Source organism: Lynx rufus, unplaced genomic scaffold (genome assembly GCF_022079265.1).
Source record: "Lynx rufus isolate CCGP_SWC_20201006 ecotype Redwood Valley unplaced genomic scaffold, mLynRuf1.p SCAF_6, whole genome shotgun sequence".
Lineage (NCBI taxonomy): Eukaryota > Metazoa > Chordata > Mammalia > Carnivora > Felidae > Lynx > Lynx rufus.
The window spans coordinates 2,590,222-2,606,690 of record NW_025814878.1 but is presented as its reverse complement, the minus strand read 5'-3'; the positions used below and the strand labels follow the sequence as shown (position 1 = coordinate 2,606,690).

The following is a 16,469-nucleotide window of genomic DNA, read 5'->3' as shown; positions in this document are numbered from 1 at the left end:
CGGGGTTTGCTCAGGACACCGTGTCTCAACTGGGGCTGCCAGATTTAGCAAAGAAACGTACGGCATGGGACATACTTAATATGAATAATGATTTGCCTGGCAACCCTATCACAACCCAAGTCAAAAATGTAGCTAAAACATGGAACATGACGAGTGTGGACTAGCGTTTCCCCAAGTGGCTATTACCGGATCGTCGTAGATCCGCACCTGCTGTATTTTTGTAATGAAAAGGTTCTGTGATTAGCTATGTGATTTAAACTAGGTTAATGATCTCTTATGGTTGGATTGTTCAGATCACTGAATAGCCTCATTGTGAGTTTCCAAGAAGAGTAGTGTCCTGAGCACATTTGCCAGCTGAACACTTTCTTGATCAGCGCTCCCTTTGGAAAATGCTGATCCTTGAGTAGCTGGGCTCTGGTGGCTGCAGGGTAGGACTGCTGTCCGCTGGGTAGGGCTGTGTCATTTCCGCGGCTGGGGGACACCCAGTCAGGACTGTCCTCTGCCCCTGGAGTGTCTGCCTGCTGAGAGGGGCCCATTCCCCCTGAAGCAAGGACTCTTCGGTCTGGTCTCAGGGGAGCTGCAGAGTCATCATCTTTTCCGCTCAGTCCCTGCTCAGGCTGCTTCGCGAGAGGTCATCCTGCATTTGTGTCAGGCTCGGAGGAAGCAAACTCATCCTCTTTCCCTTAGGTTGAGATGAATCGCAATGTAGGCTGTAAAACATGTCTTTTTAAGCTGATGCAGAGTGAAGGCGCTTCATTTCAGGAATCATTTTGCATGCCCGGTCTTTTGCACAGCCTTGTTGACCATGATAAGCCCAATCAACTTGAACTTGAACGCTGTATTCAAAATGGGAATTCTGTTTGAAGTCGGTCTTCGCACAGAAACGCTCCAAATACACAGCAACATTGGACACATCTAAAAATTCACACCAAAGAACAAGGAAACATGCTGAGGAAGAGGGCTGTTGGGAAGATTTGCACACTATCATTTAACCCAGTGACCACGAATTGGAATTTACCTTTGGATTTCTGGTATGAAAATATTACGTACTTCCCTTGAGCTTTTACTTCTGCATACATTGGTGCATTCATTTTTGTATTTTTTATTTAAAAACATTTTTTTAGTGTTTATTTAATTTTGAGAGACAGAGTGTGAGTAGGGGAGGGGCAGGGAGAGAAGGAGACACAGAATCTGAAGCCGGTTCCAGGCTCTGAGCCATCAGCACAGAGCCTGATGCGGGGCTCGAACTCACAAACTGTGAGATCATGACCTGAGCCGAAGTCAAAGGCTTAACCAACTGAGCCACCCAGGCGCCTCAGACATGTTTATTTAATTGAGGTATAATTGGAACAGATATTTACTTAATAATTGTTTGCAACCAGAAGAGTGACTATTTTGGATTTGAATTACTACCATTTTAATGAATATTTGCATTTTCTTTTGTCTACTTTTACAGAGGGCTTGTAGCATATTCATTTCATTTACTTTGGATTTTTGGACTTTTATTTGGCTTGAAGTCAGTTTTTCATGGTATTTTTGTTCCTCCTCCTCCTCCTCCTCCTCCTCCTCTTCCTCCTCTTCTTCCTCTTCCTCCTTCCCCTCCTCCCCCTCCTCCCCTTCCTTCCCCTCATCTCCCCTCCTTCCCCTCCTTCCCCTCCTTCCCCTTCTTCTTTTGCAAATAATGATGTATGTGTATGTTTTTTACTTCATTTATGTCATCCTTCTGTGTCCCTAGCCCAGGCCGAATTAGTATCCAAGTGTTAATTATAATTGGCCTTTAGACAGCATTTTCAAAATAAGTACAAATCAATACAAGGTCTTTGAAAAAACTAAATTTAGGGAAAGCAACATGTAATCTTTATATAATGTTAAAATGTACTATAATTATTATTTAAAAATTTTTCCTGTATGGTTGACCTTCCTTTTTTATTTAGACTGCTCCACTGACAGCTTTATTTTCTTCCTCGTATTAATTCTAATCATAGTTATTTTCATTTAAAAATTTTAAAATTATAGCTTTCTTGAGATATAACTCACATACCATAAAGTTTACCCTTCTAAACTGTATAGTTTAGTGGTTTTTAGTATACAGGGTTGTGCAACCATCACCACTATCAAATTCTAGAACATTTCCATCACCCCAAAAGAAATTCCATACCCATTAGCCATCACTCCTCGCTCCCCCCTCCTTCTAACCCCTGGGAAACCACGAATCCACTTTCGGTCTCTATGGGTTTGTCTATTCTGGACATTTCATAGAAATGGAATCCAATATGTGGCCGTTGTGTCTAGCTTCTCTCACTTAGCATGATTTGTATTCAAGTTTCATCCATGTTGCAGAATATATCTGTACTTTATTTCTTTGACTGCTGATCAGTATTCCATTGTGTGGATAAACCACATTTTATCCATTTACTGGTCAATGGACATCTGGGTTGTTTTCACCTTTTGGCTATTATGAATAATGCTGCCATGAACATCGTGTACAATTTTTTTTTTAACACCTGTGTTCAGTTCTCTGGGGTATAGGTAAGAGACTTGCTGTGTCCAATGGGAACTCTGTATTTATGTTTTTGAGGAACTGCTAAACTGTTTTCCATAGTGGCTGCATCATTTTACATTCCCAGCAGCAGGGTATGAGGCTTCTGATTTCTCCACACCTTCACCAACACTTGTTATTGTCTGTCCTTTTCATTCTCACCATCCTAATGGGCGCAAAGTGGTACCTCCTGGTGGTTTTGATTTACAGTCCCTAATAACTAATGATACCGACATGGTGGGGTTTTTATACTTTCCAATGATAGGTTCTGAAAGTGAAGGCCAGCATGATTAACTTTTGGGTCTAGATCAGCCCTGATTTAGAATTGAGTACATTCATTTGATAGATGTTTTGTCTTTATCATTTTGGCAGGTGACATCATTTTGAGAAAACCCTTGCGGTAAACTAAAAAGCGATAGAGTAGCTCTTGTTTTGTTATTCTGGTTTCATTCATAATTTTATCAAATAAAATAAAATTAGCAGATGATCACTAATCATCTGCATGTGGATCAGGTGTCTTGGGAGATAACAGAAAAGTAGGTGACATGCCTCTGCCTCTGAAAAGCTCACAATATAATGGAAATGACAGCAGGTAGAAACAACTCACTCTCTTGTCAGAAAACCAAGTTGTGGGGCGCCTGGGTGGCTCAGTTGGTTAAGCAGCCGACTTTAGCTCAGGTCATGATCTCATAGTTTGTGAGTTCGAGCCCCGCGTCGGGCTCTGGGCTGACAGCTCAGCTTCGGATCCTGTGTCTCCCTCTTTCTGCCCCTCCCCCACTCACATGGTCTCTCTCTTTCTCCCTTTCTCTCTCTCTCTCTCAAAAATAAATAAACATAAAAGAAATAAAGAAAGAAAACCAAATTGTTCATTTACAAAATAAACCAGGACAAGCTAAAGATTGTTTGGCAGTAACCCAGAGAGCTCTCCAGGCCTAAGCCTTGGTGTCTCCTCTGACTTATTTTGCCCTTTGATCTCCACTGCCAGGTCTCACTGCCCACTCATTATTCCTCCATCACACTTCCTTTTCCTTTAAAGTTTTTATTTTAATCACCCGGTGCTCAACACAGCAAGTGCACTCCTTAATCCCCATAGCCGATTTCCTCCTTCCCCTGCACCCACCTCCCGTCTGGTTGCCATCAGTTTGTTTTCTATAGACAAGAGTCTGTCTCTTGGTTTGTCTCTCTCTTTCTCTGTCTCTCTCCCCCCACCCCGCTTTGCTTGTTTGTTTTGTTTCTTAAATTGCTCATATGAGTGAAATCATGTGGTATTTGTCATTCTCTGAATGACTTATTTCACTTAGCGTTATACTCTCTGGTTCCATCCATGTCATCGCAAATGGCAAGATTTCATTCTTTTTTATGGCTGAATAGTATTCCATTGTATATCTATACCACATCTTCTTTATCCATTCATCAGTCAGTGGATAACCCGGCTGCTTCCATATCTTGCCTGTTGTAAATAATGCTGCTATAGACATAAGGGGTGCATGTATCCCTTTGAATTAGTGTTTTTGTGTTCTCGGGGTAAATACCCAGTAGTGTACTTGCAGGATCATAGGCTAGTTCTCTTTTTAACTTTTTGAGGAGCCTCCATACTGTTTCCACAGTGGCTGTGCTAATTTGCATTTCCAACAACAGTGCACGAGGGTTTCTTTTTCTCCACATCCTCACCACACCTGTTGTCTCTTGTGTTTTTGATTTTAGTCGTTCTGACAGCTGTGAGATGATACCTCATGTGGATTCAATTTGCATTTCCCTGATGATAAGTGATGATGAGCATCTTTTTATGTGTCTGTTGGCCATCTGGATGTCTTCTTTGGGAAAATGTCTGTTCATGTCCTCTGCCCATTTTTAATTGGACTATTTGTTTTTATGTGTGTCAAATTGTATAAATTCTTTATATATTTTGGATACTAACCCTATAAAGGGATATGTCATTTGCAGATATCCTCTCCTACTCAGTAGGTTATCTTGTAGTTTTGTTGATTGTTTCCTTTGCTGTGCAGAAGCTTTTTATTTTGATGTAGTCCCAATAATTTATTTTTGCTCTTGTTTCCCTTGACTCAGGAGACCTCTCTAGAAAAAGTTGTTATGGCCGATGTCAGAAAAATTACTGCCTGTGCTCTTTTCTAGGATATTTATGCTTTCAGGTCTCACATTTAGGTCCTTAACCCCTAATGAATTTACTTTTATGTACAGTGTAAGAAAATGATCCAGTTTCATTCTTTTTCATATTGCTGTTCAGTTTTTCCAACCCATTTGTTGAAGAGACTGCCTTTTTCTCATTGGATATTCTTTCCTGCTTTGTCAAAGATTAACTGACCATATAATGGTGGGTTTCTTTCTGAATTTTCTATTCTGCTCTATTGGTCTATGTGTCTATTTTTGTGCCAGTACCATACTGTCTTGATTACAACAGCTGTGAAGTCCAGAATTGTGATGCCTCTAGCTTTGTTTTTCTTTTTCAAGAGTGCTTTGGTTATTCAGGATATTTTGTGGTTCCATACAAATTTTAGGTTTGTCTAGTTCTGTGAAAAATTCTGTTGTTATTTTGGTAGGGATTGTATTAAATCTGTAGATTGCTTTGGATAGTGTAGACATTTTAACAATACTTGTTCTTCCAACCCATGAGCATGGATGGAATGTCTTTCCATTTTTTGGGTCATCTTCAATTTCTTTCATCAGTGTTTTATACTTTTCAGGGTACAGGTCTTTCACCTCTTTGGTTAGGCTTATTCCTAGGTATCTTATATTTTTGTTGCAATTGTAAATGGGATTGATTCCTTAATTTCTCATTCTGCTGCTTCATTATTGGTGTATAGAAATACAGCAGATTTCTATATGTTGATTTTGTACCCTTTGACTTCACTGAGTTCACTTATCAGTTCTAGCAATTTTGGGGCAGAGCCTTTTGGGTTTTCTATATAGAGTATCATGTCATCTGCAAATAGTGAAAGTTTTACTTCTTCCTTACCAGTTTGGATGCCTGCTATTTCTTTTTCTTGTCTGTTTGCTGTGGCTAGGACTTCCAGTACTATGTTGAATAAAGGTGAGCGGCGCCTGGGTGGCTCAGTCAGTTAAGTGTACATCTCTTGATCTCACCTCAGGTCATGATCTCGCAGATTGTGAGATCGAACCCTGGATTGAGCCCTGCACTGACAGTGCAGAGCCTGCTTGGGACTCTCTCTCCCTGTCTCCCTGCCCCTCTCCAACTTGACACACTCTCTCTCTCTCAAAGTAAATAAATATTTGAAATGAAATGAAATGAAATGAAATGAAATGAAATGAAATGAAATGAAATGAAATAAAGTGGTGAGAGTGGACATCCTTGTCTTGTTCCTGATTTTAGGGGGAAAGCTGTCATTTTTTCCCCCATCAAAGATGATATTAACTGTGGGTTTTTCATATATGGCCTTTATCATGTTGAAGTATGTTCCCTCTAAACTGACTTTGTTGAGGGTTTTTATCATGAATGGATGTACTTTGTCAATGCTTTTTCTGCATCTATTGAAGTGATCATATGGTTTTTATCCTTTCTCTTCTTGATGTGATGTATCATGCTGATGAATATGCAAATGTTGAACCACCCTTGCATTCCAGGAATAAATCTCATTTAATCATGGTGCCTGATTTTTTTTAATGTATTATTGGATTTGGTTTGCTAATATTTTGATGAGGATTTTCGCATCTATGTTCATCAGAGATATTGGCCTGTAGTTTTCTTTTGTATATGTGTGTGCGGTGTCTTTATCTCTTTTTGGTATAAGGGTAAAGCTGGCCTCATAGCATGAATTTGGAGTTTTCTTTCATCTTCTATTTTTTTGGAATAGTTTGAGAAGAATAGGTATTAAGTCTTCTGTAAATGTTTGGTAGAATTCTCTTGTGAAGCAATCTGGTCCCAGACTTTTGTTTGTTGGGAGTTTTTTGATTACTGATTCAATGTCCTTGCTGGTAATTAGTCTGTTCAAATTTTCTCTTTCTTCCTGATTCAGTTTTGGGAAGTTATGTTTCAGGAATTTATCCATTTGTCCTAGGTTGTCCAATTTGTTGGCATATAATTTTTCATAATATTCTCTTATAATCCTTTTTTATATTTCTGTATTTCTGTGACATCAATTGTTATTTCTCCTCTTTCATTTTTGATTTTGTTTCAGTCCTCTCTCTTTTTTCTTTTCTTTTTTTTTCTTTTTTTTTTTATTAGTCTAACTAAAAGTTTATCAATTGTGTTGATCTTTTCAAAGAGCCAGTCTCTGGTTTCATTGATCTGTTCTGCTGTTTTTTTACTTTCTATTTCATTATTTCTGTGTAACCTGTATTATTTCCTTCCTTCTATTATTTTGGGTTTTGTTTGTTCTTCTTTTTCTAGCTCCTTTAAGTGTAAGGTTAGGTTGTTTATTTGAGATTTTTTTTCCTGCTTTTTGATATAGGCCTGTATTGCTATAAACTTCACTCTTAGAACAGGTTTTGCTGCATTCCAAAGGTTTTGAACCATTGTGGGATGTGTGTGTGTGTGTTTTCGTTTCTTTCCATGTACTTTTAAAATTTCTTCTTTTATTTCCTGGTTGACTCCTTCATTGTTTAGTAACATGTTATTTAACCTCCATGTATTTGTGGTTTGTGGTCTTTCTAGAATTTTTTTCTTTGTGGTTGACTTCTAGGTTCACAGTGTTGTGGTCAGAAAAAAATGCATAGTATGACTTCAATCTTCTTGAATTTGTTGAGACTTGTGACCCAGTATGTCATCTATTCTGGAGAGTATTACATGTGCACTTGAAAATAATATGTATTCTGCTATTTTAGGATGAGGTGTTCTGAATATACCTGTTAAATCCATCTGATCCAGTGTATCATTCCAAGCCATTTGTTTCCTTGTTGATTTTCTGTTTAGATGATCTGTCCAATGATGTCAGTGAGGTGTTAAAGGCCTCTACTATTATTTTATTTTTACCAGTTCTGGTATGAACTGCTTTATGTATTTGGGTTCTTCCAAGTTGGTTGCATAACTGTTTCTAATTATTTTATCTTCTTGTTGGATTGTTGCTTTTATTATTATGTAGTCTCCTTCTTTTTTTCTTGTCACAGTCTTTGTTTTAAAGTCCATTTTGTCTGGGGTGCCTGGGTGGCTCAGTTGGTTAAGCATCTGACTCCTGATTTTGGCTCAGATCGTGATCTCATGGTTTGTGAGATCGAGCTCCACATCGGACTCTATGCTGACAGCACAAAGCCTGCTTGGAATTGTCTCTCTCCCTTTCTCTCCCTGCATCTTTCTCTTTCTCTAAAAATAAATAAAGAAACTTTAAAAAAAGTTTATATTGTCTGATACAAGTTTTATTTCTCTGACTTTCTTTTGATATCCATTTGCATGATAAATATTTCTCCATCTCCTCACTTTCAATGTGCAGGTATCTTTAGGTCTAAAAATGAATCTCTTGTAGGCAGAATACAGGTAGGTCTTGTTCTTTATCCATTCTGTCACCCTATGTCGTTTGATTGCAGCATTTAGTCCCTTTCCATTCAAAGTAATTATTGATAGATATGTACTTATTGCCATTTTATTACTTGCTTTGTGATTGTTTTTGAAGATTTTCTCTGATCCTTTCTTTTCTTTCTCTCTTTCATGGTTTGCTGGCTTTCTTTAGTGATATATTTGGATTTCTTTCTCTTTATTCTTTGCATATTTATTAGTGGCTTTTGACTTGTGGTTACCATTAGGTTTGTATAGAACATCTTCTGGATAGAGCAGTTTATATTTAGTGGATAGTCATTTAAGTTCAAATCCATTCTTTACTCCTCTCCTCCCTACATTTTAGGTATATGGTGTAATATTTTACATCTTTTTATTTTGTAAGTTCCTTGACTTATGTTTTTATAGAAATATTCATTTTTACTGCATTTGCATTTCCTACCTTCATACTGTCATTTTTGGTCTTTCCTTTCCACTCAAAGAGTCCCCTTTAATATTTCATGAAGGGCTGATTTAGTGGTCATGAGCTCCTTTAGTTTTTGTTTTTCTGGGAAAATTATTTTATTTCATTTTATTTATTTTAGAGAATGCAAGCAGGGGAGAGGGACAGAGAGATAGAGAGAGAGAGAATCTCAAGCAGACTCTAGACTTGAGCTCTGACGTGGGGCTTGATCCCAGACTCTGGGATTATGACGTGAGCCAAAATCAAGAGTTGGACATTCAACCGACTGAGCCGCCCAGGCACCCCAGTCTGGGAAACCCTTTATCTCTCCTCTATTCCGAATGATAGCCTTGCTGGATCGAGCATTCTTGGCTGCAGGCTTTCCCTACTCAGCACTTTGAATATATCATGCTACCTGTTTCTGGCTTGGAAAGTTTCTGCTGAAAAGTCTTCTGATAACCTTATGGGGTTTCCTTTGTATGTAACTGTCTTCTTTTCTATTGCCGATTTTAATATTTTTTTGTTATCACCATGTTTTGCCAGTTTAAATACAAGATGTCTAGGTGTGGATCTGTTTTGTGGATTTTGTTGGGGGTGGTGGTTTCTCTGTGTCTCCTGGATCTGAATTACTGTTTCCTTCCCCAGATTAGGGAAGTTTTCAACTATTATTTCTTCAAATAAATTCTCTGTCCCCTTTTTTCTCTTTTTTCTTCTGGGACTCCTGTAATACAAATGTTATTACATTTGATGGAGTCACTGAGTTATCTAAATCTTTTCTCATTTTGCGTAATTATTTTTTTCATCTTTTGTTCAGCTTGATTGTTTTCCATTACTCTGTTTTCTAGGTTATTAATTCATTTCTCTGCTTCTTCCAGTCTGCTGTTCATTCCATGGAGCATGTCTGTCATTTCATTTAACAAGCTCTTTATTTCTGTGATCCTTATCTCTGTATTAATGGTCTCACTCGTGTCTTCCACTCTTTCTCAAGTCCAATGAATATCCTTTTGATCACTGCTTTAAATATTCCATCAGGCATGTTACTTATATCTGTTTTGCTTAAATCTCCAACTGTAGCCTTGTTCTGTTCTTTCATTTGGGACTAATTACTCTGCCTTCTCATTTTGTCTTAGTCTCTCTGCCTATTTCTCTGTGTTAGGAAAGTCAGCTACATTTCCTGTTCTTAAGGGTAATGGCTTTATGAAGAAGAGTTCCTGTAGTGCCTTTAGTGCAGTGTTCCCTATTCCCCAGGGTCTGGCACTTCTGGGAGTATCTCCAATGTGGGCTGCATGTTCTCTGTTGTTGCTTCCTGGCCACTTTATCCATCAGGCCAGCCATCTGCAGTGGCTCTCTCCACCTGTTGTGGGCAGTGTTTGGTCCCTGGCCTGAATGTGGTGAGTTTTGACTAGGTGTGCTCTGGTCTGCTTGTGAAATGAGACCTGTCACCACTGCTGTAGAATTAAGTCCCTGCAAAACTCCTGGGTCAGGAGATGTGATGTTGGCAGGGGTTTGGGTTGGTCTTCTGGTGGAGGGGGCCACCATGCTAGGACTGAGGCAGTTGTGACTGGGAAGGGCAGTTCTTCCAGAGTGTGGGTGGCAGGGCTTGGCATAAGCAAGTTAAGTAGCCAGTGTCTACACTGTGCTGCTTCCTACAGGTGGGCCTGTGCTTATGCTGAGGGTTGGGGAAGGAAAATGGCACCTGCCAGTTCCTTTGTTCCTGGAGGGGTCTCTTTGTGAATGCTGTCTTTCTGGGATGTGCTCTGAGATGAGTGAATAACCTCCTCATTGTGTGCTTCAGGTGCTTTTCAGATCACTGTTTTCATGCTGTATGTCCATGGACTGTTTGTCTAGCCTTCTCTACAGGAACAGTTTCAGTGTCCTCCGAGGTATCTCAGAGTCAAGCCTACTGACCTCTAAAACTCCAGGCTTTAAGGGGCACCTGGGTGGCTCAGTCAGTTAAGCATCTACCTTTGGCTCAGGTCATGATATCATGGTTCATGAGTTCGAGCTCCACATCAGACTCTCTACTGTCAGTGCAGAGCCTGCTTCAGATCCTCCATACCCCCCCCTCTCTGCCCCTTCCCCATTCTCTCTCTCAAAAATAAATAAACTTAAAAAAAATACCTCCAGGCTTTAAGCCATGCTGGTTTCCAGAAGTCATGAAATTTTGCTGCTCTCTTTCTTTGCAAGGCAATTGCCATGAAGATTCATTTTTCCATGCACTCCCCTGTGTGCTAGTCTGTCTCTTATCCTTCTCCACAACCACGGTTCCCTCTCCACCATAGTAGCCATTATCTGTTTCTCTCCCAAGCTGCATCTCTGCACTTTCTACCTTCTTCAATGTGGCCTCTTCTCTCTCTTTAGCTGTGGAGTTGGTTCTGCCAGTCTTCAGGTCGATTTCTGGGGTTTTTAGAATGATTTGATAGTTATCTAGTTGTAGTCATGAGATAAGCCTAGGGCCCTCCTTCTCTGCCATCATCTGCCTCTTCCCTTCATCACACGTCTTATATTTGCTTCATTCTGTCCATCTATAGGCTGGCCCTGTTGGCCCATATTCAAATTGTTATTCTTTATTGGGCTTCCTTCCACCAGCCTCCACTTGCCTGGGGATACCAAGCATAGTCCCTGCTTCATTCATCATTGGAATGAAACTTGTCAGGGCCAATGCTGGAGAGAGGCATAGGAGCAAGCATCTTGGGTGGGGATTAGCTTCTAAAGATGGCTTGTAATTTGAAAGATGGTCACAATCACTCTGGAAAATTCTATGCATTATAGATGAAATGCAATGAAGTTTGTCATTTTTTGGTGTAACACCTTGTAGTAGCCTTGATATTTGTTCTGTAAATGTTGTAAAGACACTGAGAGCAGAGAGATGCTTTCAGTAAGAGACTCTGATGTCAGCTGAGGGACAGTCCCAGGGCTCCCCTTCACAAATGAACTGCAGAACCACCTGTATCCTGTCTCCCTGCCTCTTATTTGGCTCTCAAGTTTCTGTTTTTCTCATGCATCTTCTCTTTTGTGGTATTTAGTGCCGTCCATAATGAACATTCATAAGCACTGGGGCTTCATGTGCACACATCCAGTATTTAGCAAACAATATTTTGGTCATGGCATTTTGCAGCCTGGTAGCCTGAAATGCTCACTCTTGTAGTGCTTATGATCACCTGCGTTAGTGATCACTGAATGAATACCTTCCTTCAAGACCCCCACTTCATACCCTCCACCCAGTGACCATTTGTTATCACATTCTGCTGGAAAAGTCCAAAAATTTTGTTTTTAGCCCTTTAATTTTCAAATCATCTTTTCCGGGGGCCCCTGGGTGGCTCAGTCGGTTAAGCCAAATTCGGCTCAGGTCATGATCTCGCCCCGCGTCGGGCTCTGTGCTGACAGCTCAGAGCCTGGAGCCTGTTTCAGATTCTATATCTCCCTCTCTCTCTGCCCCTCGCCCACTCTGGCTCTGTTTCTCTCTCTCAAAAATAAACATTAAAAAAATTTTTTTTAAATCATCTTTTCCAATCCCAAAGTCTTGACTGCCCTAGTTAAATCATGCACCCTTTTCCTTTAAAATACTGCTTAAAAATAGTAGGAATAACCTGGTGTCATTCAATCATTCCAATAACTGAAGCAGTGTTTAAGTACTTCCTTATTTGTTATGGATGCCATATGTGTGTGTATGTATATTCGTGGAAGCACAAATGCATGTTATATGTTCATTTGCAGTGTTTTGTTGCTATTACTCTTCTCTCTCTCTCCATACTTGCATGCGCACACACCCCCACACAGACACACACACAGACACACAGACACACACACAGACACTTTTTTTTTTGCTTGATATGACTCTCCCATTAGAGAATAAACTCCTTGCAGTGCAGGCAATGTCTTCTGCCTCATCTCACATTCTTCATGGTGTCTAATTATTCATGTTTGGTCGGTCTGTCTAAACAATATCTTAAGCTATAGGCATTCTCTGTTTTACTAACTGAGAAGTAAAAGCCAGTGATCTTTGTTTTTCAGGTTCCATTTCTACAGTGGATCAGATGATATCATGCGTGTATGGAAATGTTGAGCCAACTGAACATCTTCAGTCACTTGTAACATGATCTTGGGGCATGTTTCAGAAAAACATCAGTCATTATGGAAAGCTGTTCCACCCTCCCACACCTCACTCTCAGGACAGAAAACATAAGGAGAATAGTTGGAAATTCACTTGATCTGGACCAACTGTGCAATTTACAAATATTGTTGGTTTTCAAATAGCTTTTACCTTTTCTCGAAATTTCTACTCAGAATTTTTTAATAGTTTTGTTAAATATCTTTGGAGCTGAGGCCCTAATTCTTTGGTGACATCTTGCACTCGTGTTTTCTTCATGACCATTTGGATGAACTACTCAAGAGAATGAACCATACCACCGTGCTGGCGGCTGGCAGTTGTAGCTCTTTTATGTGAAGAGGTGGAAGCTTTTGATATTGATGCCGAGTTGACTTACAAAGCATCTAGTTTTATGTAGTTCCAAATGCTTCCAAATGGCAATCAGGTGGGACAAATCCTGATGGTCAGTTTTGTTTTTTTTTTAAATACACTGACATCTGGAAGTTTCCATTACTTGGAACCAAGATGGTGCTATTTTAGGAAAATTATGCCTGGCTTTATTTGATCTTAAGGGGGAAAAAAAAGAGCACTGAATCACTCAGTAGGATGTTTACTCTTGCCAGAAGACTGAATTGACACTCATTCAAGAAGTGATCCCAGTTTGCAGGTAAAAGGCATCATTTCTGTGGCCTGCGGCACATAATGCAATATTTTAGCGCCTCGAGAATTCCACTTAACAGTGAGAATCCAGCAAGGAAATGCTGTACTTTCCCCTTTTCTTCTTTACTCTGGGATGCAAAAATTATACAGTTTATTCATTTTTGATCTGGCTAAAGATTAAAATGGAAGAAACACAACTGAACCAATAATGAGGAGAAACAAGACTATGTTCTTAAAAGTTAAATTGACACAGAAAAGAAAAGTGGTACCAAAAGAAACAATGGCAAGATGGGCCCAAACTGGGTGATGTGAACTTGAAAACTGTCTGATTTGAACCAACCCAGAAGTAATTCCTCTTGGATCCAAGAATATTGACATTGGAATGACCTAAGGAAAAATTAGGTCTTAATAGTTGTTCTTGAAATGACAGTCCTGACCCCTGAAGGGTGGATGGTAATTTACAATTTCTGTCCTGCTGACATTCATTGGCCCCATCAGAACACACCAAGGGTCACCACCTCAATGGTAAAGCAGGTACCGGGGAATCTCACAGGCCCTGGATTGTGGGCTCCCCACCAGAGACTGGGGGGAGGTTAGAAGGGAAGCAGTGAAACATAGGGAACTCACATTGGTGTGGTTTGCCAAGGTAGAATGGAGGAGAGGCAGGAAATCACCCTGCTTCCGAAACATGTGAGCGTGGCAAAATCGGGTTGGAGAGAATGAAGGCGTGATGAACGAGGGAGTTCGCAGATGGGGTGATTTTTGTTGCCATCCTGAGCACCAATCTCCCACTCTTCCGCTTTCTGAGAACGCCTGTTCTCAGGCCTGTGACCTGCTGGGCCAGGGCCCTACCCGCAGCCTCCTGAGAGCTGCCTGGGCAGGCTGGAGAGTGGGCACTGTGTGCGGAAGCAAGGTCAGAAAGCGCTTTGTGTTGGAGAGCCAGCGTGCTGGAGCAGGCGGCTTTCCTCTGACCCCTAGGGGGCGTTCTGAGCACCCCTGTCCGAGTGTGAAGGAGAGGATTTCTGGGTGTCAGCATTCTAATGCTCTCCCGTCTGAGAAAGCTGAGCGGCCCTGGCCTGGTGACTGACCCCCTGGGCCCTGGACATGATTCCAAGCTGCAGAGAGGAAACCTTTCTCCTCTTTCTTCACTAGATGATTTCTCAGGATTGGAGACTGACACAGCGATACCCACAGAAGAGGCGTATGTTATCTATGACGAAGGTACTAACTGGTTTTAGATAGATTGGATTTGGATAATTTCTCTCCTTTTAATTACTGAGTGGATGATCTCAATTTTGAGTTTCCTTCAGACTCTGAGCTGCATGGCAGTGCTCGGGAAGGTGGTTTTACCCCAGCTTCCAAGTGAGCCCCCCATTCGTATTTGATCCAAAGAAGAACAGTGTGCTTCATATGTGAATACAGCCTCCAGACAAGCCCCTGTGCCCCCCATTGTCTCCCACCCCCCAGGAATTCTGGAGCTGCTTGTCTGGGCCTCTCCTTCGGCCACAATTTGTGAACCCACTTGGTTTAACCCACAACTCTGCTTCCTCTCTTAGCTCCTCTCATTTCCCCCTTTTCTCTTCTTTTCTAATTATGTAAAAGATGCAGTGCTATAGAGGTGTTGATTTTTTATCACAGAACCCTTTCAAGTAAGGGTAATCTCATAAGAAGAAGAATGCAAAATACCTTGGATAGAGTCTGGAACAGTCGTTCCATAAAAGTAACGAGGGCTCTTATTCCTTTATGACCCTGTGACGGTTCTGTGTATTTTATAAGTTGCCACAGCAGTGCAAAAACTTCTTGTGGGCATCTTGTTCCCATCCTAGTGCTGGCCTTTGACACTCAGGATGTTCTCGCTTTTGTGCTCCTTTGCCTGCTGTTATCTGTAGCTCCAGTGGCCTTAAACCACCAATGAGACAATAATGTCACCTTTGATGCAGTCATAATAAAGTTTGATATAGTGGTTTCATCCCACAGTTTTTTTTAAATTTTTTTTTTCAGCGTTTATTTATTTTTGGGACAGAGAGAGACAGAGCATGAATGGGGGAGGGGCAGAGAGAGAGGGAGACACAGAATCGGAAACAGGCTCCAGGCTCTGAGCCATCAGCCCAGAGCCCGACGCGGGGCTCGAACTCACGGACCGCGAGATCGTGACCTGGCTGAAGTCGGACGCTTAACCGACTGCGCCACCCAGGTGCCCCTCATCCCACAGTTTAAAAAACAAAAAGAAAGAAAAAAAAAAACAAATGTCAGAGAAAAAAGAAAAGTTTCTTAGCACCTTTGAAAACACTAAACTCCTTTCTTATTTGAGCGGTGGAAAGGAAGCAGCGTTTTCTTTTTTAAGTTAAAGGATCAGGGGTGCCTGCGTGGCTCAGTTGGTTAAGTGTCCAACTCTTTCTTTGGCTCAGGTCAGGGTCTCACAGTTCATGAGTTTGAGTCCCTCACTGGGCTCTGTGTTGACAGTGAGGAGCCTGCTTGGGATTCTCTCTTTCTCTTTGCCCCTCCCCCACTTGCGTGGTCTTTCTCTCAAATACACAACAACAACAACAACAACAAATGAATGTTAAAGGATTAATCCCACCTCCTCCCCAGAAAAAAAAAGTCCATTCACAGAAGGACTAAATTTCTAAATTTCTAAAAAGTCAAGTTTATTGTCTAATGTGAATCTTCTATGACTCTAAAAGAGAAAATTACTTAGGCAGAGAATGGCCAGGGACAGTTACAGGAGCATGCTAAACCAGATGAATTCTAAGGTTCTGTCCAGCTCTGATCCTAAAATCTCATTTTTCTGCTCATATATATTTCCTTTTCCTCTTCCTTTCTTTCATCTGCAGCTGCTTTTCCAAGGGGACTGAAATGGGAGGAATAACTGTTTCATTGGGAACAAATTATGTTCAGGCATAGCATTTATTTTTGGGTGTGTGCATGAGTGTTTTAGTCTCAAGTTGAATGTTAAGAAGGTGTCCCTTGGCCACTCATGGTGCCCCTTTTCTGGAAGTTCCCAACTGCAAAGCCTTCATATCATTTCAGATTATGAAGTTGAGACCTCGAGCCCACCGACCACCAGCAGGCCTCCCACCAGCAGGCCTCCCACCACCAGGCCTCCCACCACGGCTGCGGCCCCTGAGGTCATCCCGACAGAAGGCTCCATTAGCTCCTTTCCTGGAGAAGAGTTTGATCTGGCTGGAAAGAAACGATTTGTTGGTAAATAGAACCTCCTTAATCAGAGAAACATGGGGTTTTAACTTTTTTTTTTTTTTTTACTTTGAGGAAG

At 40.9% G+C, this 16,469-nt stretch overlaps 1 protein-coding gene across 1 annotated transcript in view; it reads left to right on the top strand.

Annotated features, from left to right (window-relative positions):
- FNDC1 (fibronectin type III domain containing 1) overlaps positions 1–16,469 on the top strand; it is an 80,380-nt gene that overhangs the window by 43,225 nt on the left and 20,686 nt on the right. Inside the window, exons 12-13 of the mRNA XM_047101970.1 lie at positions 14,348–14,416; positions 16,226–16,399. Coding sequence (XP_046957926.1) covers positions 14,348–14,416; positions 16,226–16,399 — 243 coding nt within the window. The remainder of the gene's footprint in view (positions 1–14,347; positions 14,417–16,225; positions 16,400–16,469) is intronic.